Below are 24,817 nucleotides of genomic sequence, written 5' to 3'. Positions count from 1 at the left end.
ACATGAGAAAATTTTATGAGAAAAATCAACAAAGTATCCCCAGTTCCGTCTATTGCTAAATTTAATAAAAAAACGCGATAGCTCCATAAAGATAGTAAAGAGTACCAGATATAGAATTTTCCCATAAAGACCAGGGACAAATAAGAATGTATTACTTTAAATCAGTTCTCCATTAATTTTATCATGTAAGTTTTAATGGCCATTTGCTCCGACCAGGAAATAAATGGCGAACTTAACTGAGTGATTAAAAAGTCGATTGTCACGTGCGAACGCGCATTAACATAACCTCGTTTTTTCGTTCCAGATTCGTGACACATCGTGTGTGAGCCCGCGGTAAATAATAAATCTTTCTAATAAATAAAACAAGGGAACGTGAGCCAGATAAAGAGTTCATGCGCTCTGGTGCGCCCTAAACGCCATTGTGGCTCGCCGACAGATCGTTAAACGAATGTGAAAATATTTTGAGCTCTTTAAGAGATGAGGGGTTGCTCGTAAATTTTAGTTGCAGGACAAATATGTTCATAATGGCTGTGGATTGAATTGTTTTAGATATGCACGTGAATTAAACTTAGTTGTGTCATGTCATTTAAAGTTATTTTTGTAATTGATAAAAAATTACTAATAGATTAAATATATGGATAGAAGTCTAAAATTTCTATGATGATGCCTCATTAATATTTACAATTGTTTATTTTACTTAATAAAATTTACGTAAGAAATGAAAAATAGCTCTTATAAAATTATACAAGCTAATAATTAAGCATTGATGAAACATGCAAACCAATTCACGAAATGATATAAACAATTTGTGTCTTACATCTGCAAATGGCCCATTTTTTCATTACTAGTTTTTTTTATAGGTTTAGTATTTGTGCATTTGCGTCACAGCCAACCGTTAGCGGATTTGATCCCATCTATTAATACAAAAAGTGTTTCGGTATATTATGACATAGCTTGATTGCCTTCTTGTGCGTCAAATTTGACCGTCATGTGCTGCACCTTAATCTGCATCCAATCAAAAATAACAAATTGTTAATTTAATATAAATACTTACTCTTGTTATTTAAATATGTACATACAGATATTTATTTATTTATATAACCATTTATTGTACCACACCATTCAACATTACAAATTACAGTATATACCGGCTGTAATCGCTAAGTGTGCACAGGCGACCATTCCCCAACTATTGCAGATATCAAAAAAACTTTCAAAAAACTAGATAGTTAAGTATATAGTAAATCTAATATTTAAAAATCCTTTTCTCTTTGTTAAATGTGTGTTAAGTTTCATTCATTAACGATAAGAATCATCGTTTATTTAACTACGGCATTTATAAAATTATTTGTTCGAGAAAATCACATTGTTTTTCCTTTTACTTTCCCCAAACATCCGCACTTATGAACTATTAATAATATTATGTAGGTGTGTGGCGCTGAAACTAAACTGAAGAAATGAAGATATTAATTAGACCTTTGTATAAACGTAGATGTTTATTATGTTTTCCTTTTACCGACCCGTTATTGAGAGCTACCTTGAACTTATTTGATAATTATTATACTCCTTCATAGAAATGTGGGAGTGTAATAAACCTACATAATATGTTACCATTGATTCTTGATGTTTATTAAGACATTTAATAATGATATTTTGTTACAAAAATGTTGATATTTGCTCTATAATTTTATCAAATCGAATTTCATAACAACACGGGAGGTCAGTTCTAATTCTAGTTTCTTTATACTATCTGTAACTAGGTAGGAGGTCAGACTGAATGCACTTTTTATCCGTTCATCTAATTTACAAACCAAACTTAACACCCTTCCAACTCCCGGCGACAACTTGCTACCACTAACTCATTAAACAAACAAACGGCCGCGTTTGATCATTACATAAATAATTTCGACCTTATGGTCACGTCCTAACGATAATTATGAATGAACGACATTTCTGGACTTTTTCCTTTTGTTCGTTCGTTCAGAGGGACCGAGTCAACGCAAATATTCGTCGACGTGTGAATATGTTATGTAAAGATGTGAAATTGTTTCCAGGCCCGACTCATGGGAACGACTTTCTGGATTGAAATTAACTTTTAAGTTGAATTAGTTTACTAACTAATAATAATTTGATGTATTTAAGCGGTTCACAGTTGGATTTCTTTCATTTCTTATAAAAGATCGGAATTTTGCCCCTAGGAATATTGAGCTCAAGCTTCAGCCTAGTTAATTTATTAATTAAAGATTATATTCGAACATTCAATGTGGGTTTTTGTATGTGATGAGTATTTCTGTACAATATTTATTTGTGTATTCTTAATTCTGTGGTCTAATTAAAACTGGATTAAAAGAATTTTTTAACAAAAAAATTAATATTGATAAAAAACAACCATCGTTACCATAATTATCTTTCAATGGTAATTTATTTGTTATTTTAATAAAAATATTGTTGTTTTCTACGTATAGTTCAGGATAGTGTCTGTTGAAACTTATTACTAGGTACCACATTTTTTTTACCACAACATTAAAAATACACAGTCAAAAGGGTAAAGAATCTCATAAAATGAAACGAGAAAATAAATGTAATAATAATTTAATATCACAAACATAGCCATTATGTTTGCGCAGTTATAAATACTATTTGAACTATACAAATAATGATTAAGTCATAAATACACTGGCTCTGTACTTTACAATAATATTATATAATTAACAGCTCTATTAAAGCTAGTCATATTTCTGTAACAGCAATATAAATAGTTAACAAAGAATTCGAGTTATACTAAAATGAAACTAGGAATTATAATGTACAAATTAAATTATTTGTTAGCAGCCTCAACCGCTCCACCGTCCACGCAACATCGAGAGAACATTCGTCTATTAACACTAGAGCGCACGCGCGGGGGACATAGGTCACCCAGTGCTATATATTGCTAAATATTTTTTTAAACAATCGTGCTTGAGTGTTGTTGTCTCAGGTATTCCCCGACTACCAATCACCGGACATTTTAGCAGCGTGTCAGCTTCCTTGGTGCTGCGAAGTGTACTCTGCGAAAATATAAAAGTACATGGGTGACGCATGTCCCCCGCGCGAGCGTTCTAGGAAGTTTTTGAAATCATACAATTACGAGTGAAAATCAATTATACCGCTTTTATTTTTTACTGCTCTTATGATCAATTTATACTTTTAAGAAATTATTAATATATGGGTAACTAAAATCGAAATAAAATACTCATATTCGAGTGCTAGGACATACTTATTTTTTATCCATACTAATATTATAAATGCGAAAGTAACTCTGTCTGTCTGTCTGTTACTAAATCACGCCTAAACTACTGAACCAATTTTTATGAAATTTGGTATGGAGATATTTTGATACCCGAGGAAGGACATAGGCTACTTTTTATCCCGGGAAAATGACGCAATCCCGGATATCCCACGGGAGCGGGAACTATGCGGGTTTTCTTTTACTGCGCGAGCGAAGCCGCGGGCGGAAACCTAGTTGAAAATAAAATTTTATTGGATAAGAACAACTTATTCTTAAACTTTATAATTAGATGATTATTTTTACCAAATTTGTAGTTTCCATAGTAAAAAAAACTGATTGATCACAATAAGTAATAAATTAGTTACTTTTCACAGAGGTTTATGTTTAGCTCATAATTTAAGTAAAATGAGAAAATATTGATATTTTTTTTGTTTCATCACTTAAAAATAAAGTTGATTCATAAATAAGGACTTCGTTTACTTTTTTAACTACGATTTTTATGAAAAAAAACGTTCGTCGTATTGGGTGACATATGTGACCCACGCGTGCACTCAAGGAAAATTTTAGGCGCGAGCGCTCTAGTGTTAAATATAATGAATCCACAGATGCGACATTCAACTAAATAATTTACTATCGACAATCAAGTTTGGTGGAATGAAATTAACACTAATAATTTCTACATACAAATGTAATTTAAACTAAAATGAAAGTACGAAATAAATAAATTACCTTGACTAGGACATCGGAAAATTTAGAATTAAGCTGCCTCGTTATTAGCTGCCAGTTATTCAATCAATAAATAATACGATTTAATCCATAACTATTTACAAATACATAAAGGAACTAATTCGCTCTAGACCGAAATGGCAATGTAATGGCAAATTCATTCACTATCAACAAGTGGTGCGTAACTAAAGATTCTGGGCCGAAACCGAATACTGTTTATGTCAACATAAATAAAAGCACCAATAATAATTAAGTAGACAGCCCGAGAACAATTATACATCATTATAAATCGTGGCAGTCGCACCGCAAACCAGTTGCGGTACAGTACTACCAAAAAATAAGTTCCGGGACGTTACCGCCCAGCTCACGTCGTTCTCGAACAACTTTAGCCAATAGCTACGTTCACGTTGCATTCGACTAATTCCCTATCACTGGCAACATCGCTCAGTGCGCTCGACCCACGAGTAACCGATGCAACTTATGTTTGTGGTAATACTGTTTTAATACTATCTAGTAGAAGCGTTTTCAATCCTGTAGCGAGTCAACGTCGTACATCTTCTGGAAGACTTGGGCGAGGTATTCTAAGTAGTGCAGAGTGTCGCGGTACACGAGGAACGCGTTACCGATGTTGTTCTTCATGTCTGGTACTTCCGAATCCGGTAATGCTGGGATCTTTAGGTTACGAGATAGCATTAGCTCCTGCAACAAGAGAAAAATAACATTAATATTTATTCTAAAACAACAAATTTTTAAACAAACAATGAAATATATCTATTATTATGGCTCTAGGTTTTTAAAGAAACATGTTTATCGATGAATGTCATCATAGTTTTCAAGGACCAAATGGTACTATACTTACATTGAATAAACAGAGCACTGCCCTAATGTCGTGCATGGACTGCGTGATGTTTTGCTTCAAACTGGCATCCGAAGAGATGTGATCGTTGAGACCCTCTTTGCTAATGTAGTACAACCCAGCGACAACCATCTTCAAGCCTTTATACATTGACGGCAGCTCAATATCGATTTTTTTCTGTTGACAAAGAAATGGGCGATTATTATAGAAGAAGAAGCTACATTAGACTAAATAAAGGGTAAAATCGTTTTACGCATATGAATAGATTTATATTACCTTTGGAAATATGACATGATTTAAAATATGTATTTGGACTAGATGTCAATTACAATATGCACTAAGAGCATATTGGTCCGGGAGCCAGCAGCAGATTTTATGACCAAGTTCCTCTCAAGCGGTAATTAGTAAAATGCATCAAAGTATAGTATTATGAAGCCTCGTGAACGTCAGCTGGAGCTCGGTTGGGGGGAAGAGTTGTTGTAGCCTCCCGTATCAGCTGACGGTTTTTCCACCAAGATACAGCCAGCTGACATATATATTTATCCACAGTTACATATAACCTATCATCAGGTAAATTTTTGTTTGAGAGGAAATAACGGAAAATAAATTTTTCTTTAAATTTAACTTTCATGTTCGAGACACCAGCTGACGTATAATACACCATGTTGTAACCAGCTGACTATTTTTTTTCGTTGAGATATTGGGTTAGCTACAATTTGACAAATTTTTAGCTGAGAGGAAATGAATGAATGAATGTATTTTTTTTCCTATGTGCGTGGGAGGCTACAACCGCTCACCCCCCCCAACCGAGCGCCAGCTGACGTTCACGAGGCTTTATAATACTATACTCTCATGCGTCTGACGAGTTATCTCTTGAGAGGAAATAGTTAACCAAATTTGCACCTGGCTCCCTAACCATATGCATTACTGCAATTTAAATCTTTTTATCAGTCCCAAATTTGAGGATCGCGATTGTGATCAAAGCGAGCACGTTGCGAAACCATTGTGTTCTCACGTAAACGATAGTCGGCTGACAACAGTGAGTGCCACCGACGATGTCGATTCTTTGAAATCGATTGAAAAACACATACGGATGCACGTTTTTGGCATCAGCGAATTCGCCGCCCTTCGATTATAAAACAATCAAACTGCGTTCGTTAAGTAAAAGAGTTTGTTTTGATGATAATTTAAGATTCATCGCAATTATATCTCATTTAAGGCATTGAAACAAGTCAATTAAAGTATACGTACCATTAAATCTCCCAAATATTGTTCGGACATTGGCTGATAGGCGATGTTGTCTTTGGGAAGTCCATCTTTAATATCATTTTCTAACCAGTCAAAATTTCTTAACCACTCCGTCCCACTCCACTCCTTAAGTAACGCGTCATATGATTGAAAACTATGTAGTTTTACCTGCAACAAAAAGAAGAAAACATTTAGAACAATAAATAATTATATGTAATACATAAATATATATTTAAGGTCTTGTGACGAGACAATATTTTCATAGTTCTAAACGTTCATGTATATCGCACCGACACAACCTACACAAGTGCGGAAAGATTAGTAACGACAGAAATTGCTTTACGTGGAATAAATCATTATCCGTTTATAGTGTCCACAATCCTCGTTCAAAACTGATATTAAAAGTTATTGCAGTATAAAAGTCCATATTCATTCTAACTAAAGATATTTTATTTTTACAAATGGGATGCGCAAAGGCATCGTGCGGATAAGTAATTGAATAAAAATTTCTTATATGAATTTGCCATGTGATGGGTCCTAGAGAGACCCCATAGCTTGGTTCCCGTGTGAGTGAATCAGCTTCGTCACGGCACAGTCCCGTTGTTCTTTGAATGATAAAAATAGAAGCGCTAGTTAGTACGCGTTGATTGACTTTCATGGAAAAGACGATTGAACGGAAGATGAGCTCGCAGCGGTTTCCTCTTGGATCCATATAAATAAGGTTCGCATGTTCCTCTCGCAGTCATCTCTGTGAATTTCTTTGTGAGGCTACTTGACCAATGTAACTTTCGTCGTTTGGGGGATATAATGTAAGTAGAGTTTGTGTGCTAGTTGAAGTATTATATTTATGATTTCTTTAATCGTAGTACGTAAAGATAAATAAGATTAAATCACAGATGAATAGTAGAGATGAACAATGTAGAGAGAAGTATTTTAAAGTTTTAAAAGTATTTTGATTGGTCATATTATGGGTCAGCCAAGGTCGTGTGAAAGATAAGATCGAAACAGGAGGTCTGTCCACTACCGCCGACACGTCACGTAACAAAACCGTTTCAACATTAAAATTTGACACTACGAACCCAACATACGTGACTGACCAATACACATCCAATTGCAACCATATTGCAAAAGCACAGAGTTCACTATACAGTAACACGGGAAGCAGATGCAACTTTGATTTGATAAAAATTTTGTGTCCCTTTAATTTTCAGCGATTAATGTAAAATATTATTGCGTAACAATAAGGCTGATTAAGCGTATACAAATCGTGTCGAACAACCGAAAATTATTGTATTGTGAAAGATTTTATCTGTAAGTTGTCGCAATTTTGATATACAGTTATTTGTTTCCCAAAAACTATTGACGTAACAATGTTACCTAATTATAGAGGATTGTCATAATATTTTTTTTTGTTACTTCTTGGTGTTTTGCAAATTTTTGCCTTTTATAAATTTGATGTATATTGCATTGATGTATATTGTAAACAAAAGCATCTTCTTCTTTTAATAAACTAAAAAAGGCAACTGTGCTATCATGATCACGAGAGGAATGTGCCGTGTTGACAATTAAGTACCTGAGTAGTTGAGCACTAAGACGCAGGTGTTCGTCCGGTACGTCATATACAAAACCTTGGACGCCATAAACATTATTTGGAGCATTATCTTATTGTAAATTCTGTATGCAATAATAATCCAAATATGTAAAACGTAGTCTATTTTTTATTAAAATTATTCGATAATTGTGTATCTATTGATAACTATATGTGTTCTGGTAATTAATTTATAAATCTTTCAGTGCGTTTTTTATTCATTTGAGCTACTATAAATAAAGCATTTATAAAAATAACATTAAATTGGCTCTTGTATGCAACAATGCATTCGCAGGTCCCGTGGGTGGGCATCATCTAAGAAATTTGACGACGTAGCATCCGGATACTTAGCTTGAAACATCGGAAGCTTATCAAATAAACATGCACCCACACATACGCGCAACATGATATATGTACAGCACACGTGCGCACACGTATACATCGCCGCAGACAGCCTGTCGCCCGTGTGAACAACGCTATCGCACTAAGTATGTACATATTGTATGTAATGTCATGTATAATTCAATGTTTATGTATCGAGAAACGTTACGGCATGATAAGCGTCGCAGATGAACTCCGTCCGCGCCGCGCTCGCGTCGCCCGATCGTCTCACGTTGCATTTTTAAAGCAAAGAATGTTGCCTCTCGCCACACGTTGATGAATATCAAAGTAATTCAACCATCAAAATATGATGCGATAATTCGACACCGACGTGGTCAAAAAGCACGAGTGTTGTGGCATATTCACACGGTGGCCGGTGCAGAGTCACACAGTACCGGTAGGGTTCGTTGAATTTGTTATTGCGTTCTCAGTACAGCGCGGCCAGTTATTTATAAGGAATGGGCTGACGACAGATATGATAACTCGAGTAATTTGGATATTGCGCTCTATATGTCACACGGTACCTTTTCCTGTTACATTTTTTAATTCTTTGTCATGAAACGTGTTTTAAATTTTGAATCACACATAAATTAGTAATGTAACAGTTTATTGAAGACAAAATATGTAATTTTGCAGCCAAAGTAACGAGTACATGCAAACGTCCTTGTAAATGGCATAATAAAATCAGATCGTGTCGAAGCTTTGTCTAAATCGCAATAAATATGATACATTAGTAGCGAATGACCGACATTAAGGGGAGAGACAGAAAAAAATCGTCGGGCAGGTGTGTCGTGCAATACTAATGCGCAATCAGTATTCGATGCGTATGCGCACCGTCCTGTACTTCGTTCCGGCTACTGTGCGTCGATAATGTCATTTTACGACGGGGAGGCAGCAGTGAGCGGACAGGACGTCGCCGTCGTTACGACCGGCGAACCTATTACAAATGCTACCATACCTCATACGCGACGTCACTCGCCACAGCTGGACTCGACGAAACGATGCCCATTCATTGTTTCCTTTCCATTGACTGTTCGACATTCAATCATTCTCTGTTATTATCAATTGTTGTCGAAATGTATTCGCCCGCACTTATATCGGATGTCACAATTTATTACCATGGTAGAAGGTCATCCATAAATGATTCGAGGCGCGACGGCGACATCACATTATTGCTCGTTGATCGGGCCACCTTACTTCCGATTCGGAAATATTATATTCTCGGGATTATAATGATTGAATTGTCTCATTGAAGATTCTTATTACTCGACGTTCGGTCGTAAAAATTCCTGAATGCAAATTCGATCGTCATCGCGTCGGAGAGCGTGGGGTAATATGTAATTTTTTGGGTGTAAACGTAATTGGGGGTTTTAAAATGCGTTCGAAATGAAAGTCTGTCGATGTTGCCGATTTGGCGTCAAATAAATGCAGTGCAAAAATATAATTAAAAGGGAGGAAGCGGCAGCGGCCGGACGTACAGAGGCGAAACCGGCGGCGCCCGCGCCGATGCAATCTCTCTTCCACGCCATCCGACGCGGTGAGAAAATGGCGCTAAAATCGTGCACGTAAGGAATTGTTAATGGTTCCAAATTTTGGAGAAATTTTGAAGCAAATCCCGTGTTACATATCAATATATTTTTATAGAGGAAAACACACTGCATTTAGCGAAGTACCGCCGAGGACATGCAGATTCATTCATAACTTTATTGAATCACATTAAGCCCTAAAGGTATGTACGATGTCCTTAGTTTAGTATTATTGGTATTGGTCGGTCGCAGGCTGCGTCCGTTCATTTAGCGCTACGCGGCGGGCATATCGATGCGAATACTACGTTGCAGTTGTCTCGACTCTCGTCACTCTCAACCACCATCAATGAAAGTAGAAAAAAATATTATAAAACTTAATGATACTCACAAATTTATCTTTGTATTTTGATGTCGACTCGAGGGCGTTTCTTGCTTGTGACGCAACAAGTTTTGCGAATTTTGCTGAGTATTTTGACGTTTTGGTCTGAAAAATTATTAAAAATTTAGTACTTATATATGTAATTAAAAATTAAAAATTTGATGTGCTACTTCTTTTAGGCTATTAAAATTCATAAACACGATAAACTAAAATTTAGACTAGAAAATAGTAAAAGTTTATATTTGACTATTGCAAATAACGTAAAATAAATTAAACTTAGGTATACCTACATCAGAGGCATAATCACAAGGGTTTCCCCAGAGGCTGTTCTCCTCTGTGGAAGATCTACGTTGTCTGTCCATAATGCGTTTGTGAGGTGCTGCCGTCGACTGCGGTGAGAGTCCCCCCACCAGGAGAACAAGGCAAACTGCTGCACAGACGTTGACGTATCCTGCAAGAATAAATATTCAATTAAATGCTTTTGAATTACAAGCAGGTCTAAAGATTTGTTTCATGAGTATTATTTGTTGATGTTGCATTCTTTTCTAATAGACATTGACGTAGAATAGAAGCTCTTGTAATAAGATGAATATGAGCTTTTGCTAATTGAAAACGAACAACTTTCTTTTGCATCTCGTCAATGGATCGGAGCACTTGTTCCGTATGCGGCACGCACGGTGCTATCGATTATGGTAATCGTTGAACATCCGATGAATAAATACATCGCGGCCCAGAGGTGGACAGCCTTTGCTAATTGTCCGGTGAACTTGAGTGAATCACTAATGCGGTACAATTTAACGGTGGTCGCTGCGCACCGGACATTCTTCCGATATCAGCATGACTTTATTTTTTTATCAAAGAGAAAAGGGACTATATTCTTATACGTATTCTAATTTCTAATATTTTACAAAAAGTAGAAGTAGAAGTAAATTTGTGTATCCAAATAAATATATTTGTTTAAGTCACTAATATTGTGTAATAGGTACCAGATAAATAACGTATTAATTAATTCAAATATTAGCATAAATGACAAATTTGTGTGCAGCGCAGTCAATGACCTTCATGGAGATATTTTTTTGCGAAAATATTGTACAATTAGGTAATAATGGGGCATTTTGGCGTTACTCACTGATGCCTTCTTATTTACTCTTACTGCTTTGACTCAATGTGTGATTCATATATGTGTTATGTCTGCTTTAGTGACTAACGCTACAAAAATTTACGTTATTTTATAGTAAACTATTTACTATGTTATGAAAATATTACCATAACATATGACATTACAAGTTATATCGAAAGTTTCAAGTTAAGTAAAGCTTTCCAAGTGCGCGAGTATTTTAAAAGCAACCCAAATGCATAACGAATCGCCGATCGTGTAAAATTGTACGAGTTTTTTATTTATTATTTTTACCTCTCGTTAGCGAGTTTTGTGGCGATTTTGTTGTTTAGCCTGCGGCCTCCACGGCGGCCAAATAAAAGAAAATTATAGTTATAGGGAGCTTCGCCGCTTATTATTTAACTAAGCTCCGAACGGAACCCGATTATCACACGCCCCTTTAAGATAAAAAGAAATCGCAATATATTCCTTTTCACTTTTTTAATGATGGCGCAAACGAATCACCTTAATGTTAACAGAACCCTAACTAGACGTGATTTAGTTATAGATGCCACAACGCTTAATTGATACAATAACAAGATTGTTACAGTTGGAACACAAAAGGCCACCGCAAAGGCGGAGCCGGGCAATAACGATCATGTCAAAAGAAGGACCGACACACAACACGCGTTAAACACACGATCATAACATTTTATTAGTGCGCCGGTCAAAAGCAAGCAACCGCAGCTCACCGCCGACAAAAGTTCACCAAAAAAAAAAATATATATATAACAGGTCAGCTCGTAAAAAGATGTAGAGCCGTTGATCGTTACGACATCTTATAATTTTGAGACCCTTCCATCATCAAAATGCTTAAATAATTCACGTCTAATCTCTTTTTAATCAAAGCGGCGCATGCATTCGGATCTTCCATGATGTTGTGCGTACATAAGTACATTACGATACTTTGCACGAAATTTTGCCAAAAAACAAAAAGAAAATTTGAGTCGGTTAAATGAATTATCAGATTCCAATAGTATCTCGTTTAAAGGATCAGTAATTATTATGTTAAAAAAATATAAATGGACAATGAGGAGACTCGATCGAATTCCTTAGCCCATTGAAGATCTGACCGACCATAAAAACCGTAGATACCTACACGTAGGTAATACACAGGTTATAAGGGGGCATAAAAAAGTAGGGACCGCGTCGGAGGTCGGCCTGACTACCCGAGAAACAAAGAATTCGTTTATTTTTTAACAGCTCGTTCGTACACAAAAGGAGGCTTCGCGGCACGAAAAACGACCCAAACGAGAGTACCTTGTTAACCTTTTTAAAAAGAAATCGCGCGTCTGCTAACTAGAATTTTGACTCTAAAACCGAGAAGTGCGCACCTCGGTTCGCCGGACGTGGAAGGCGCCTGCGCAATTATTATGTAAATATAGGACATCAACTTTCCATGCGAGCTGCAACTAATTAATTATGGTTTTATAAAAAGTACAACCGTTTAGGGCGATGCTATCAATTCATTAATCCGAACTCTTTTGTACTTAGCGTTACGTAAATTCGTTTACATGAGACAAAGAAAATGCATTAAATTAACATTAAATTGGGTTTTAAATTGAGATCGGCCGTTCATCATTTTGTTCGAAATGGTTAACAAGCGAAGTGCTCGTAAAATTTGACTGCGCATAATAAGACAAATTATCGCATGAAGTCGCGCGTGGCGGTGCTTATCATACGGTTACCGGTGATGCTCATTATCAACTTATAATCACTAAACGGTAATATACCCTCAGCGAGGTAGATTGACCCGATCGCGAAAAAATGACACGACGAAAATTTTCATCAAATTAATTTAATAACATACCCGCCTTCACAATTTGCTGAGTAAATTTTTACTCTCAAATTATGTGTCGCTGAGGAGCGCGTTCTTATTTTTTTCTTAATTACTAATTAGTCGAGAATCGAGATGAAAGAAAACATCTAACCTGTACAGAGCTGTGTATGTGTGACTTTGTAATTATAATTATTGTCGTGTCTCTCTGGAATAACTGTCACTAATTGTCGCAGCGGGTAAATGAAGAGGGGTTTGTTTGAAAATGTAGCTAATGACGTAATCGCAGGCTTAATGATGCAGACATAGTTCATGAAATCGAGCGGCGATTCAACACCGCTATTAAACTATCAACAAGGACTTTTTCTCGTTTACAGAATGCCACTGTTTTTATTGCGCGTTGTAATTAGATTTCTCAAGTATGTAACTTAGTTAAATAGGTAGGCACTTTGAAGGCACAATAAAAATATTTTCTTTCTAAAAGCTTGTCATTATAAAACATACTTGCTCTTTATAATGTTATAATTTAAATATTATTTTGTGCCTACTAGTATTATTAAACAATTTATAAGGTTAATGTCACAAAATTCATGTTAAATAATGCAACTTAGTCTAATTTATTAAAACAATTTGGACATTTTTTATAGTTTTAAAAAATAAAATAAAACATGAATTTATGAAATGAGCCGCATTTTTTTTTTGTGAACCATTTACATTTTTTTATAATTTTCTCGATTATTTTTTAACGGGACATAACCTAATCTATAGGGATACGAAGGTTTTTTCTTGCGGATGTAAATTGGGTTTTTCAAGACAAGTCACTCACGACACTATAGTTTATAGGAGTGAATTGCAATATTTTAATCAATTGTTATTTACCTACTATACCTATTAAAAGTTAGCTTCCGGGAAACTTAAAATATTTAGTTAATAATATATCTCCCTACATTTTTTTCCTTTTCATAGGTACTTTAAGTAGTTAAATTAATATTTAATTGTTTCTTTTCAATGTAATAAAATGATTAAGTAACTGAACTCTTTAAATATCACTAAAATTACTTGATGATGATAATATTGCGGTAGAGTTTCGTATCAAGATTATTAACAACAATATAAGTTAGAGAAAATAAATTTGCTAATTGCTATTATGTATTATTATCACAAATATATTTATATTATTAAGAAATACTCATTCAATACTAGTAATCCAGTCTGTAGGTATTTATGCTCTACAAAAGGTGGCGTAGAAAATGTTTTGAAACGATATTGTTTAGGTATGAAAGGTTAATCAAAATCCAAGTTTTCGACCTTGACGGACCCAGGCGTTAGCCGCCATCTTGAATTAAAGGTGCTAAAATTAGGTATATTTTAAATAACTTCTCAATTGTTTACTAAATCACAAAAGTGTCTATGAGGGGTTCAAAGAAGACAAAATTACCTACATTTTTTTCATACATGATTATTCTGTAAGTCTTAAAGGTAAAAAGTTACAAGCGACGGAAATAATAATATTTACAGAAATCATATAATTTTAATTTTGTTTAAAAATTGTACAGCTATCATTTTTTAATTCTCTTTGATGGCCCGGGCTGGTTAATGGTGGCTTCTTCATTATCGTCGCTGAAATTTTCTGTTTCATTGTCTGTATTTTTAGTTTCCAATCATGAAATTTCGTCATCATGACCAGAAGAAATCGAAGACGCTGGAGCACGCTTTCTAGTGACTTTTTACGGAGGGGACATGGATAAGGAATTCTTAGAAGATATCCGATATGAACGATTCGTAAAGTTATCAATAAAAAGTAAATTTAATCGACGAAATTTCATGGTTGGAAACTAAAAATACAGACAATGAAACAGAAAATTTCAGCGACGATAATGAAGAAGCCACCATTAACCAGCCCGGGCCATCAAAAAGAATAAAAAAAGATTGCTGCACAATTTTTAAACAAAATTAAAATTATATGATTTCTGTAAATATTATTATTTCCGTCGCTTGTAACTTTTTACCTTTAAGACTTACAGAATAATCATGTATGAAAAAAATGTAGGTAATTTTGTCTTCTTTGAACCCCTCATAGACACTTTTGTGATTTAGTAAACAATTAAGAAGTTATTTAAAATATACCTAATTTTAGCACCTTTAATTCAAGATAGCGGCTAACGCCTGGGTCCGTCAAGGTCGAAAACTTGGATTTTTATTAACCTTTCATACCTAAACAATATTGTTTCAAAACATTTTCTACGCCACCTTTTGTAGAGCAGAGGCTTTTACATTTCCCCACAGACTGGACTATAGTAGCTTTTACAATGAGTAGGTAGTGTATTTATAATAATTACTTATTACTTATTTATTTTTATTACCCAAATTATACTTTGTGTAACATATTGGATTAGCTCGTTTTATGTTATGATAATTATATGAGATCATTTATCATGATATCAGAAAACGTTACGAATAAATCACAGAAGTTATTCAATTTGAACATATTTTATGTGCAATTTAATTAGAATGATTACATGTCAAATCGGAATTATTTTAAAGCGTGACATTTAAATAATTTCATGACCCTATATAGAGTGCAGTCAAGCAAAGTGAGTACTAATTACGAAACAGCCCCCTCCAAAGTATAGACATAACTGTACGACTGTTAAAGGATAGAAACATTTAGTCAGGTATGTCATTCCGGTAACAGTACGTTGGTTTAATTGCAGTTTAAGCCTAGTTAGTTACGTCTCTCTTCATGTTTAACATTGTAGAGAGTGAGCCGAGTTTTTGTGCATTATGAATTAATAAGCTCGCTCAGATTTTAGCGATACTAGACGCCTAGAGTTGCTACGTTGTCTCTATTGCGGATATTTACACTAAACATAGAGTAATGATATTCAATACACCGTTAATAATGCTAAGATAAGATTTATGTGGTACATCCCCGCGATGTTTACATTTTTGTTTGACGAAGCTTCACTAAGCGTTAATACGTGGACTTTCATTAATAGATAAAATTTAAATTAGATTTAAAATTTTTAAAAGTTGATATTTATTTGATGAAAAATAATTAAAACGTTTTAATGAAAATTAATATATATGGGGGGTTAACTAGTAGATAATAAAATAAGCTTACTGCTTCTGGCGATACTCGATCTGTAGGGTCGACATCTGTCCACTAAATCACTATCACAGTCACTATTTTGGGTATACGATCTGGTCCTAGAGCATTGTTCACAATCTGTCGGCCTATGTACGGGGCCCGGGAAGGACCGGGGACACGCGGGGCGGGCGCAACAGGTGTCTGACACATCCATCTTTAATCTAACTATCACAGTGCCGGCTTGTCTGAATGACGCGAAGCACGGGATCTTAGTATAATCCATAACCATCGAAAACAATTGACATCCCCAAAATTGATGTCACACGCGTCGTGTCAGGTGAGCGACTAAATGAAATGGTGTGACGGCGCGTATGATAAAGCCTAGTACTCAGAGCACATGGTTTGGCTTGGTGGGGCGAGGGAGAGCGAATAGCGTTTGGGGTTCTCCAGCGACGGCCAATGATGGCCAGTAAAACGTCGAAAGGCGGGTCTCGTTCCCACCCAGCCGAGAGTACCTCTATGTAGAGGTCCGGGTCAACGGTAGATAGGGGTTGAAGTTTTTCGCGCGTAGGAATATTTCGATGTGAAATACCGTGCCTTGCATTGACGTCATATGCGTTTCATTAGAATATGATACTTTCATCTCCTTGATATTCGATTATTAATTTTTATGAGTCATTTAAAATTAACGCAACATTTTTTATTTCACATTATCTATTGTCTTTTTATATAAATAATTAATATTTTGTATTTATTGAGACTTTTGACTTTACAATAAAATCAAACAATTAGGTGTATAATTTCTAAAGAATCCTAAATATAAGAAAAATGTATAATAATATATATACCTACATAATGCATATAAAAGTATAATTTATTTTATTATATAATACCTAGTTATATAAACTATAGTCATTAAAGAATTTCCCTAAAAAATAGTTTTATAATTACATATTTAGATCGGCATCTGCTAAAAGTTCAGTTATTTTATTTCAGTTTGACTCACATAATATGAACGCAGCTACTTTTCGAATTAGTCATTGTAATTTTCAGTTGAGTCAGATGCTGGCGGATATTACACGATACGCATCTCTATTTACTTTCTCTTATAATTATCTTACTTAAGATAATGCACCTAATTACTTAATTTATTGAATTGTGACGAAATTTATTATACTTAATAAATTACCTAACCTATAAAAAAGTTATGCAAAATATACAAACAAAAACATATACAGTTAAACAATATAATAGTACCTACCTACTGCATTGAAAACAATAAATTATTATTGTTAAACAATTAAGTACCTACTACAATCTTTCCATTTTCCCTACACACATCCGGTGTTTTAATTTTCCTCCGCTAGCGGCGTAATTAAATTCATTTTCCATATATAAACTTTTCAAAAATAAAACAATAATATTTCCGCGCTTTGGTCATTGGAAAAGGTAATCGTTCAATTACTTATTATTCATATAATCATACGTCATGAATTCATTAAATCTAGTCTAAACAATTATCTGCTAAGAAGGCGAGTTACACTGATTCGCTATGCGTGGAAGCTTAATGATACACAGTGGAGTTTTTTAAACAGTCCCTTTGTTAAGTATAACTATCATTATTCCTAATTCATGAATTTCATTTAAGGAGGTTGAAATTAAAAATACAATACAAATAGTGACAGTAAACAATAACTTTAAGCATCAATATTTTAATTTATACGTTGTGCTCTACCTAGAGAAAATGTCTCCTTTTGCAATAGAGCTGAAAATTACAAACACAATCGTTCTAAAAAAATATATCATAATCGTAATGTTATGCTTAGTGATATTGCATACCTACTTTACAGAAAATCTCAAAACCCAATAAACCATACCACTGAAACTATATTGACACGAGATACAAATCAAGTTAACATACAGCGTGTCGTCATTATACGATCTTCAGTTACCAATCCGGATGTTCCCTTACGTCATATTTCAGTTCTATGAACCTGTGTCACGCCATCACATACAAGATACACCTGCGCCTGCATCAGCGAGGTGTTTCCTGCCGATAACACGGGGAAATAACAAGGTATCCATGTTACGATGTTCATTCACTGCCTGAGATATATATCTCATAGCTATATAGCTACGTGTGACTAGAAATGACCAATCCAATTGGTCGAGTGGAATTTGCAGTGACAACAAAAATTTGATAAAAGTTTCTTATAAAAGCACTAAAATGCGCTATATTTATTAGTTAAGAAATGTTATAAATATTCCACCTGAAATCGAAAGACAATAAGTTACTAAATTTAAATTTAAATCACCGATAAACAAATATACCTAACACTAAGCTTTGCTACTAAAAAGCTCTTAAGCTTTTAAATGAAAGACATTAACTCACAAATTATTATCAAACATCAAAACGAAAAGTATACCTACGACCATCGCTACAGTGAAATGATCGTTATAATATAAATAGTATGATAAGACTGTCGACACGCTGTCTAGCTTTTTATTTAGCTTAATATTGCAGACAGAGAGTGTTATCGGAATGTGTTATGTAAGGTTATTCATTGAATTAACACGGGTCAGATAAACGATTATTATTTTATTAGTTAATCCAAGTTTAGAAACTGTTACTGGTATTTTTAGAATATATACCTAATAACTAAGAATATCTACCTAATAACCCAATATTTTTCTCAGAAAATTATCTTAACTATGTTGTCTTCAAATATTATTAGTAGGTATTTATTACCGATACTATTTAATTTTTCCAAGTAAATCACAATCTTTTTTCTGATATTTTTATGTTCCGTAAAATGAAATTAAGTAACAAAGTAATGTTTTACAAAGATGCTCAAAAACAAACGAATTATATCATAGCATTCGTCATTTTATACGTCACCGTAGTTTCCTCAAGGTTTTAAGAGTTAATTTTTAAATATTTGTTTGATATATATAAGGCATTTCCGAACTAGTTTAACCTCTTCGATACGTTATCTGTGTCCAAGTAAGTCTCTATTCTAAAATTAGCTTAGAAGTAGTTCCGTGAAAAACAAAAATACCCACTTTTAGTACTAAGAAAATTGACTAGTGGGATGTGACGCAATGACTAAGTCAATTCCATGTCTTACGTCTATCCCATAAACGCTAAAACGTGACGTAGCGACTATTTATGTTAAATTAAAACAAATCTTTATTAATATAATTCATTCCACGAACCTAGACTTGTTACTATGTTTAGAAATTAAATATGTATCTATTGCTTGTAAAGGCTTGATTATAATTAATGTTATTCTATTTACATCTTAAAATAGATATTTAACAGTCTTTTAATGACAATTTTTTTTACCAAATGTATAATTTTAATCGCATTTTGTTTTGTACTTATAATAATAAATAGAAAGGAAATAAAATAATTCGACTAATCATATTAGAAGAATACAGTTAGTTATGTGTATATTATGATGAAGTTTAAAGTTTACAGAAGTGTTTGTATGTAGAGCGAAATCCGCAACGTAATTCATTATCATTACATCACATATGAATCATCGCAGATACAATCATAAAATTAATTGTAAAAAAAATAACTACATACATGTCCCATAATGAGCGGCGCCAAGAGTCATCTAAAAACTCATCTTTTCAGAGTAAAGTGACGTGTGCATATCCTTAAGAAGTACTTGCTATGGATACATTGTCATCATGACTGTCTACTACATCATAGGGGTATACCCAATTACAATTTTAAGAACCAGGAACTATTTTATTCCTGTTTCTTAAATCATTCGTACCGCATTTATACTTCCGTGATAGAGCCAAATCGAAAACGTATCAGTCAGTCAAAAACTTATGTATATCTGTAAGGACAAAACTTACTAAAGTCGAATATTTAACATTTATGCTATGGTGGTTCTGGAGTAGAGCGAGTGGATCGGTGGCTCTAGGGGCCAGATCGTAAGGGGCACAATACGCATAAGTTAAATCTAGTCGTTATACTGAACAAAACGCATTTTGTTCAATTTTCATGCAACCTCTCGTTGGTAAAAAGCAGAAAAGTCATGAAAATATTTTTGACCGGCAACAAATTAGCGCACATCGCAAATGCACATGGGCGGCGGGCTTCACGTTCCATCATGTGACCCGCCTGCTCATTTGCCTGCTAGACGATAAAAAATCACAAAATAAATAGAATAAAGTTAAATGATGGTATTAATCAATCATAACGTATCCTATTTGTGAAATTAAAATTATATGAATGTCTCGATTGAATGATGCCATTAGAACTTTCGGCTCTACCAAGGCTCTACAAATATTAAATGCAAAATACGAGCGGCACTGTATTTATGTATTGAAATATGGGCTCGAAATTGTATATTGTTATATAACTAAATTGTATATTGTGATTGTACATATCTCTGTGGCTGACTGAAGCCTAAAGTATCGAAATTATACGCCGAAATTAAGAAAAAACACGGCTATTTAAACATACCGCGAAGACAGAACAATGTCTGTCGGGTCAGCTAGTCTATTATAATTATTGCATTAAATTCAATTTCAAAATTGTAGACCATAATTGGCAGGTGAAGCATAAATGACAAATATCTTCTCTATATGGCAGATAGATACCTACTACAAGATTCTTCAAGCGTCTGGTTCTTGTTTTGGCAGGTCTTATAAATTTCATATTTCTAGAAAGGGCACATTTTCGACGGTACGAAAAATAATAGCTCGTTAAAAATACGCGAATTAAAATAAGTAATATAGATAATCAAATTATATCATGTCCACACCTTGTCGAAATTTGCTACGCAGGTGCTAACTGCTATTGCATTGAAACACAGGTGCACTTTGTGAATTTTCTGTGAGGTGCACCAAAAATGTATTTCCTTATTCGTGTGTAATCCACTCATCCAGGAGGAACTTTAAGTGACGCAGTATTTGGTTTCATGACTCGCTTAGGAGTAAGTCAGTAAGATATGAAATAATTGGACAACCAGATCTATTCATACATTATGTTAAGAGCCGGTTTTACAGTTTCCTGGTATTATTATTAGCTTATCTATCAAAATAAAATAAAAATAAAAGTTTGTTTGTATAACAGCCTGATAACTTTAACAGGGACAACAAACTAGCCCTACAACTAGAGTGTGCAATGTTTATTTGTAAAGGTCGGTTTTCATTTTTCTAATGACTAAGTTTAAGGAAAACTGGTCAGTATATTGTTATCATAAATGCCGTGTAATGCTGACAGACTGACTATCGGGTTTTACATCAAGCTTCCGCTATGCGTCGCGATATTTCCTACTGCTACAAATCGATAGTCTCATTTCCGATTAAATTTGGTGATCGATGATGATTTATTATTCAATAACTGCTTCTATGATGTTTTATAGTGGCAATTATACAATGCAATATATAAAATATTAGAATTTAATGATATAATTATCATGTAAGTACGAGTTAAAACATACATTTCAAAACATTTATTACATTAACACACTGCCTACTTTGAAATTCAATTTTATTTATTGCACAACAAAACACATTGAAACATATTATTGTATAATTTTTGGGTATTCGCAAGATATACCGTGTTGATTTCAACATGAAGTTCTAGTAATTTCTTTCTTAATATTGCAAGAGCAATCGTGTTAAAACAAGCATCGTGGGAAAGTATTAATTTTGGCAGAATAACTGTACTTCACCTAATAACATTGTATATAATCCGCTTATTGAACTCATTATGCGCTAACTGTGTCACTAATACTCATAACTACCTTAAGTAGTTAATGTATTGCTTATCTGATGTGACTCAATCTTGTGGAAGCGCTCAAATACGCATTATTTTACAGACAATAAATTTTGTAAAGCGTTATAACTTAACTTATACAAATAATGAATGAAGGATGTACCCCGCTGCGCGGTGAAGTTTGTCAAAGGAATATTTTTCGGTGCCAGAGCGAAAAGGAAATTCCACAACGAATAGACATCGAGCAAATATTAATTTGGCAATATTATTCGAGAGAGTTCTGATTATTATACACGCCTATTAGAACCAATTTAATATAGAAATAAAATGAGCTGGATATTGGTTCAAATATATAACTAATTTTACTTTTATACTATAAAAATGACACAACGTCCATTGGTCCATATTTAATTTGTAGTATCGAAAGGTAACGCGAAACCGCCGGAAATAGTGAAAATGTAGTATTTAAAGGCTTTCAATACTTATGCTGTATCTGAGTAGTATTTTAAAACAAAACAAACTGATTATTTTATACTATGACAACATAATTAAGTATACTATGTGTGATTTGCTTTTATGCGTTTGCTTTTTGCTTTATGATTTTTAGGTAAAAGAAAGAGAGCAACAAATTACAAAACACTTTCAATAATAATTATAGCAATATGTAAATAAATGCCGATTTTATATTAAGCTGACAATCAGATATAGAACAATGTTTTGCATACAACCGGGTTTTTACCCGGATGAAACGAGTGATCGTAATTAAAATAATTCGTTCAGCACTGTCTTATATCAACATCGTAAAAAATGAGCCGGATTGAATACAGTATTTGTTTTCTCAGTTGCTAACTAATATTTAATTAAGATTGATATCTACATGATATGGACGATAATGTTTTAACATATGTTTAGAAATAAATATTAGAATATATATTGATTGGACTGTAAGAATGATAAAGGTATACCTCTATATTATAGGATTTAAGGAATAATTATTTTTTCTAAGAAAAAAATTTTTTTTTACAGTAGATATTTAGCTTGTTAGAACAGGAATCACAACATAATTTTGCAATAACGTGAAAATAACTAGCTAAACACAATAGATTGTTTGACATATTTTGCTCTCGTGCCAGAAACAAAAACAGGGCTCCAAAAACAAGCCAACGGTGTAAATTTTACGATACTTCGCAACCATTTCGCTTGACAGAAAATATGAAATCCATAAAAATCCTATTTAGGTTTTTGCACTGTTTATTGGCGACTGTAAAACACCCGACTTCTGTAAGAGAGCGGCATCTTTGTGCAGCTCCTTGTTTTGTTTACCGTTAACAAACGAATGCTAAAGACAATAGTCGAGTTAACTTTCACTAGGTTATATATGACGCAATAAATTGATGTATTGTCGGACTTTAGTCTCGTTTTAAAGGCTCTATTCTAATCTTTTGTTTCAACTTTAACGGTAGTGAGCTCGGACCGCTCTGAGGAGGTCTATTAAATGTCGCCACAAAAACAAGCGTGCGACTGTCCAGAGATTTCCACTGTTGTATTGTTAGATAGTTTACCGTCGTACACTGCGTTCACAATGTTATCCCTTATACACAATTATATTTTTAACAAGTGTAGACCGTGAAATCGATTTGGAAAGGTATCAATAGAGGTATCATTGGATGTTTGTGTGTGATAAATTGCCTAATTGTCAACATCACGCCCCTTACTAAAGTTTGCCTACGTATTTTGGCTATAAATTGTAAAAAAATAAGTTGAACAGGACTTTTGTAGACTACATTTGTTACAATTAGCTAAATAAATAAGTTTTAACCAAATTAGATTTTCACTGAAATCAGTTTGTCTTAATATTTGTCGAATTTATATAATAACTAACATATTACATGGAACACCATTTGATATTATTTTGCAATCTACGTTCTGCGAATCATTATTCATAATGTTACAGGATTTTACGTGCTTATAACAAATATCCCATGTAACTGTAGAGCATCTACTACCGGTATTGTATCTAGTGATATATATGGCTTACATTACGGGTACTACGTACTAACACAGATAATATAATACTATATTAGTACTACGTTGTCGCATACACATCGTGATTCGTGACATAATACCTTTTATAATTTATTATTGCCATAATTAACTATTGGACAATAAGTCCTTAAGATTGAATGTTGAGGAAACATACTATTTGTACATACAGTCATTTAATTTTACATACTTAGGTAATATTAAGCTGTTATGCAGAAAATATTTCGGAACAATTTTTTCATCTATAATAAATATTTTTTCGATTACATAGACAGTAGAAAAAATAGAAAAAAAAAAGTTAAATACAACGACTTTAAAAATTGAATCTACTTTTGATAACATAATAAAAAGAGCAAGTCTCCGAATGCTAAGGTTTTTCTTAAACATAATATATAGGTAGATATACTTAATCGTGCAACAAAGTAACAAAACGGTAGAAACAGGTAATTTATATTATATATTCGTCACCAACCGCGTACAAATTAAAACTATTGCGAGTGTTTTGTTACAACACAAAAAAATGTTTCATGTAATCGTCTTTATATCGGGATCGATGTTCAACGAGTCCGTTCGCACGCATACACTCACGTCTAGCCGGCCACTTTGTACCGGAGACGTAATTAAAGCCTTTAAGTTAATTCAACTGATTATTTTACAAATACTTCCTTATGTAGGATGTAATACTTAGATTGGTATTGGTTTTTACTTGACGATCCATTTTCTCGTCAATCTATTTTTAATTAATAATTAAGTACATTACAACGCTCTTACTTTTTTATTGACATTTATTAATACCAAATTACTTAATATTGTTGTCGTGAGTAACTATGCACAAAATTCGCATTTCACTTTTACTCGCAGTCCACAAAAGATTCTGTCCAAGCTAGAATGACGAACAAAACTTCTTGTTACATATTTTTAATGTGAAAAATCTCAGGGGGTTTCATATACCTGTCACTATCAATAGTGCCAGTTATACATACAAACATTTAACTGCAGCTATTAAACAAGATATAACAGCATAATTTCTTT

At 33.8% G+C, this 24,817-nt stretch overlaps 1 protein-coding gene across 1 annotated transcript; it reads right to left on the bottom strand.

Annotated features, from left to right (window-relative positions):
- Nucleotides 1-3,858: 3,858 nt before the first annotated feature.
- LOC149902764 (uncharacterized) lies at nucleotides 3,859-16,341 on the bottom strand. The gene is made up of 6 exons (XM_090109611.1): nucleotides 16,030-16,341; nucleotides 10,263-10,423; nucleotides 9,982-10,077; nucleotides 6,102-6,266; nucleotides 4,854-5,027; nucleotides 3,859-4,693 (listed from the first exon to the last, which is right to left on the bottom strand). The coding sequence occupies exons 1-6, from the start codon at nucleotides 16,283-16,285 to the stop codon at nucleotides 4,520-4,522; spliced, it is 1,026 nt and encodes a 341-aa protein (XP_089965737.1). The 5' UTR covers nucleotides 16,286-16,341; the 3' UTR covers nucleotides 3,859-4,519.
- Between the last annotated feature and the right edge of the window lie 8,476 nt (nucleotides 16,342-24,817).

The sequence above is a fragment of the Colias eurytheme genome, chromosome 14, assembly GCF_061535395.1.
Source record: "Colias eurytheme isolate Ceu_HAF_F1 chromosome 14, ilColEury1 Martin Lab GWU primary, whole genome shotgun sequence".
Classification (NCBI taxonomy): Eukaryota; Metazoa; Arthropoda; class Insecta; order Lepidoptera; family Pieridae; genus Colias; species Colias eurytheme.
The sequence above is the reverse complement of the archived record's forward strand: the minus strand, read 5'-3'. Positions and strand labels throughout refer to the sequence as shown.

Bases quoted from the DNA above. Each gene is read 5' to 3' on its own strand.
- LOC149902764 (XM_090109611.1), bottom strand. From the start codon at position 16,285: ATGGTTATGGATTATACTAAGATCCCGTGCTTCGCGTCATTCAGACAA. The intron at 6,267-9,981 runs GTGAGTATCATT...TTTTTGTTGCAG, and splicing joins CAAAATACAAAGATAAATTT to GTAAAACTACATAGTTTTCA. The intron at 4,694-4,853 runs GTAAGTATAGTA...CTCTTGTTGCAG, and splicing joins CAGTGCTCTGTTTATTCAAT to GAGCTAATGCTATCTCGTAA.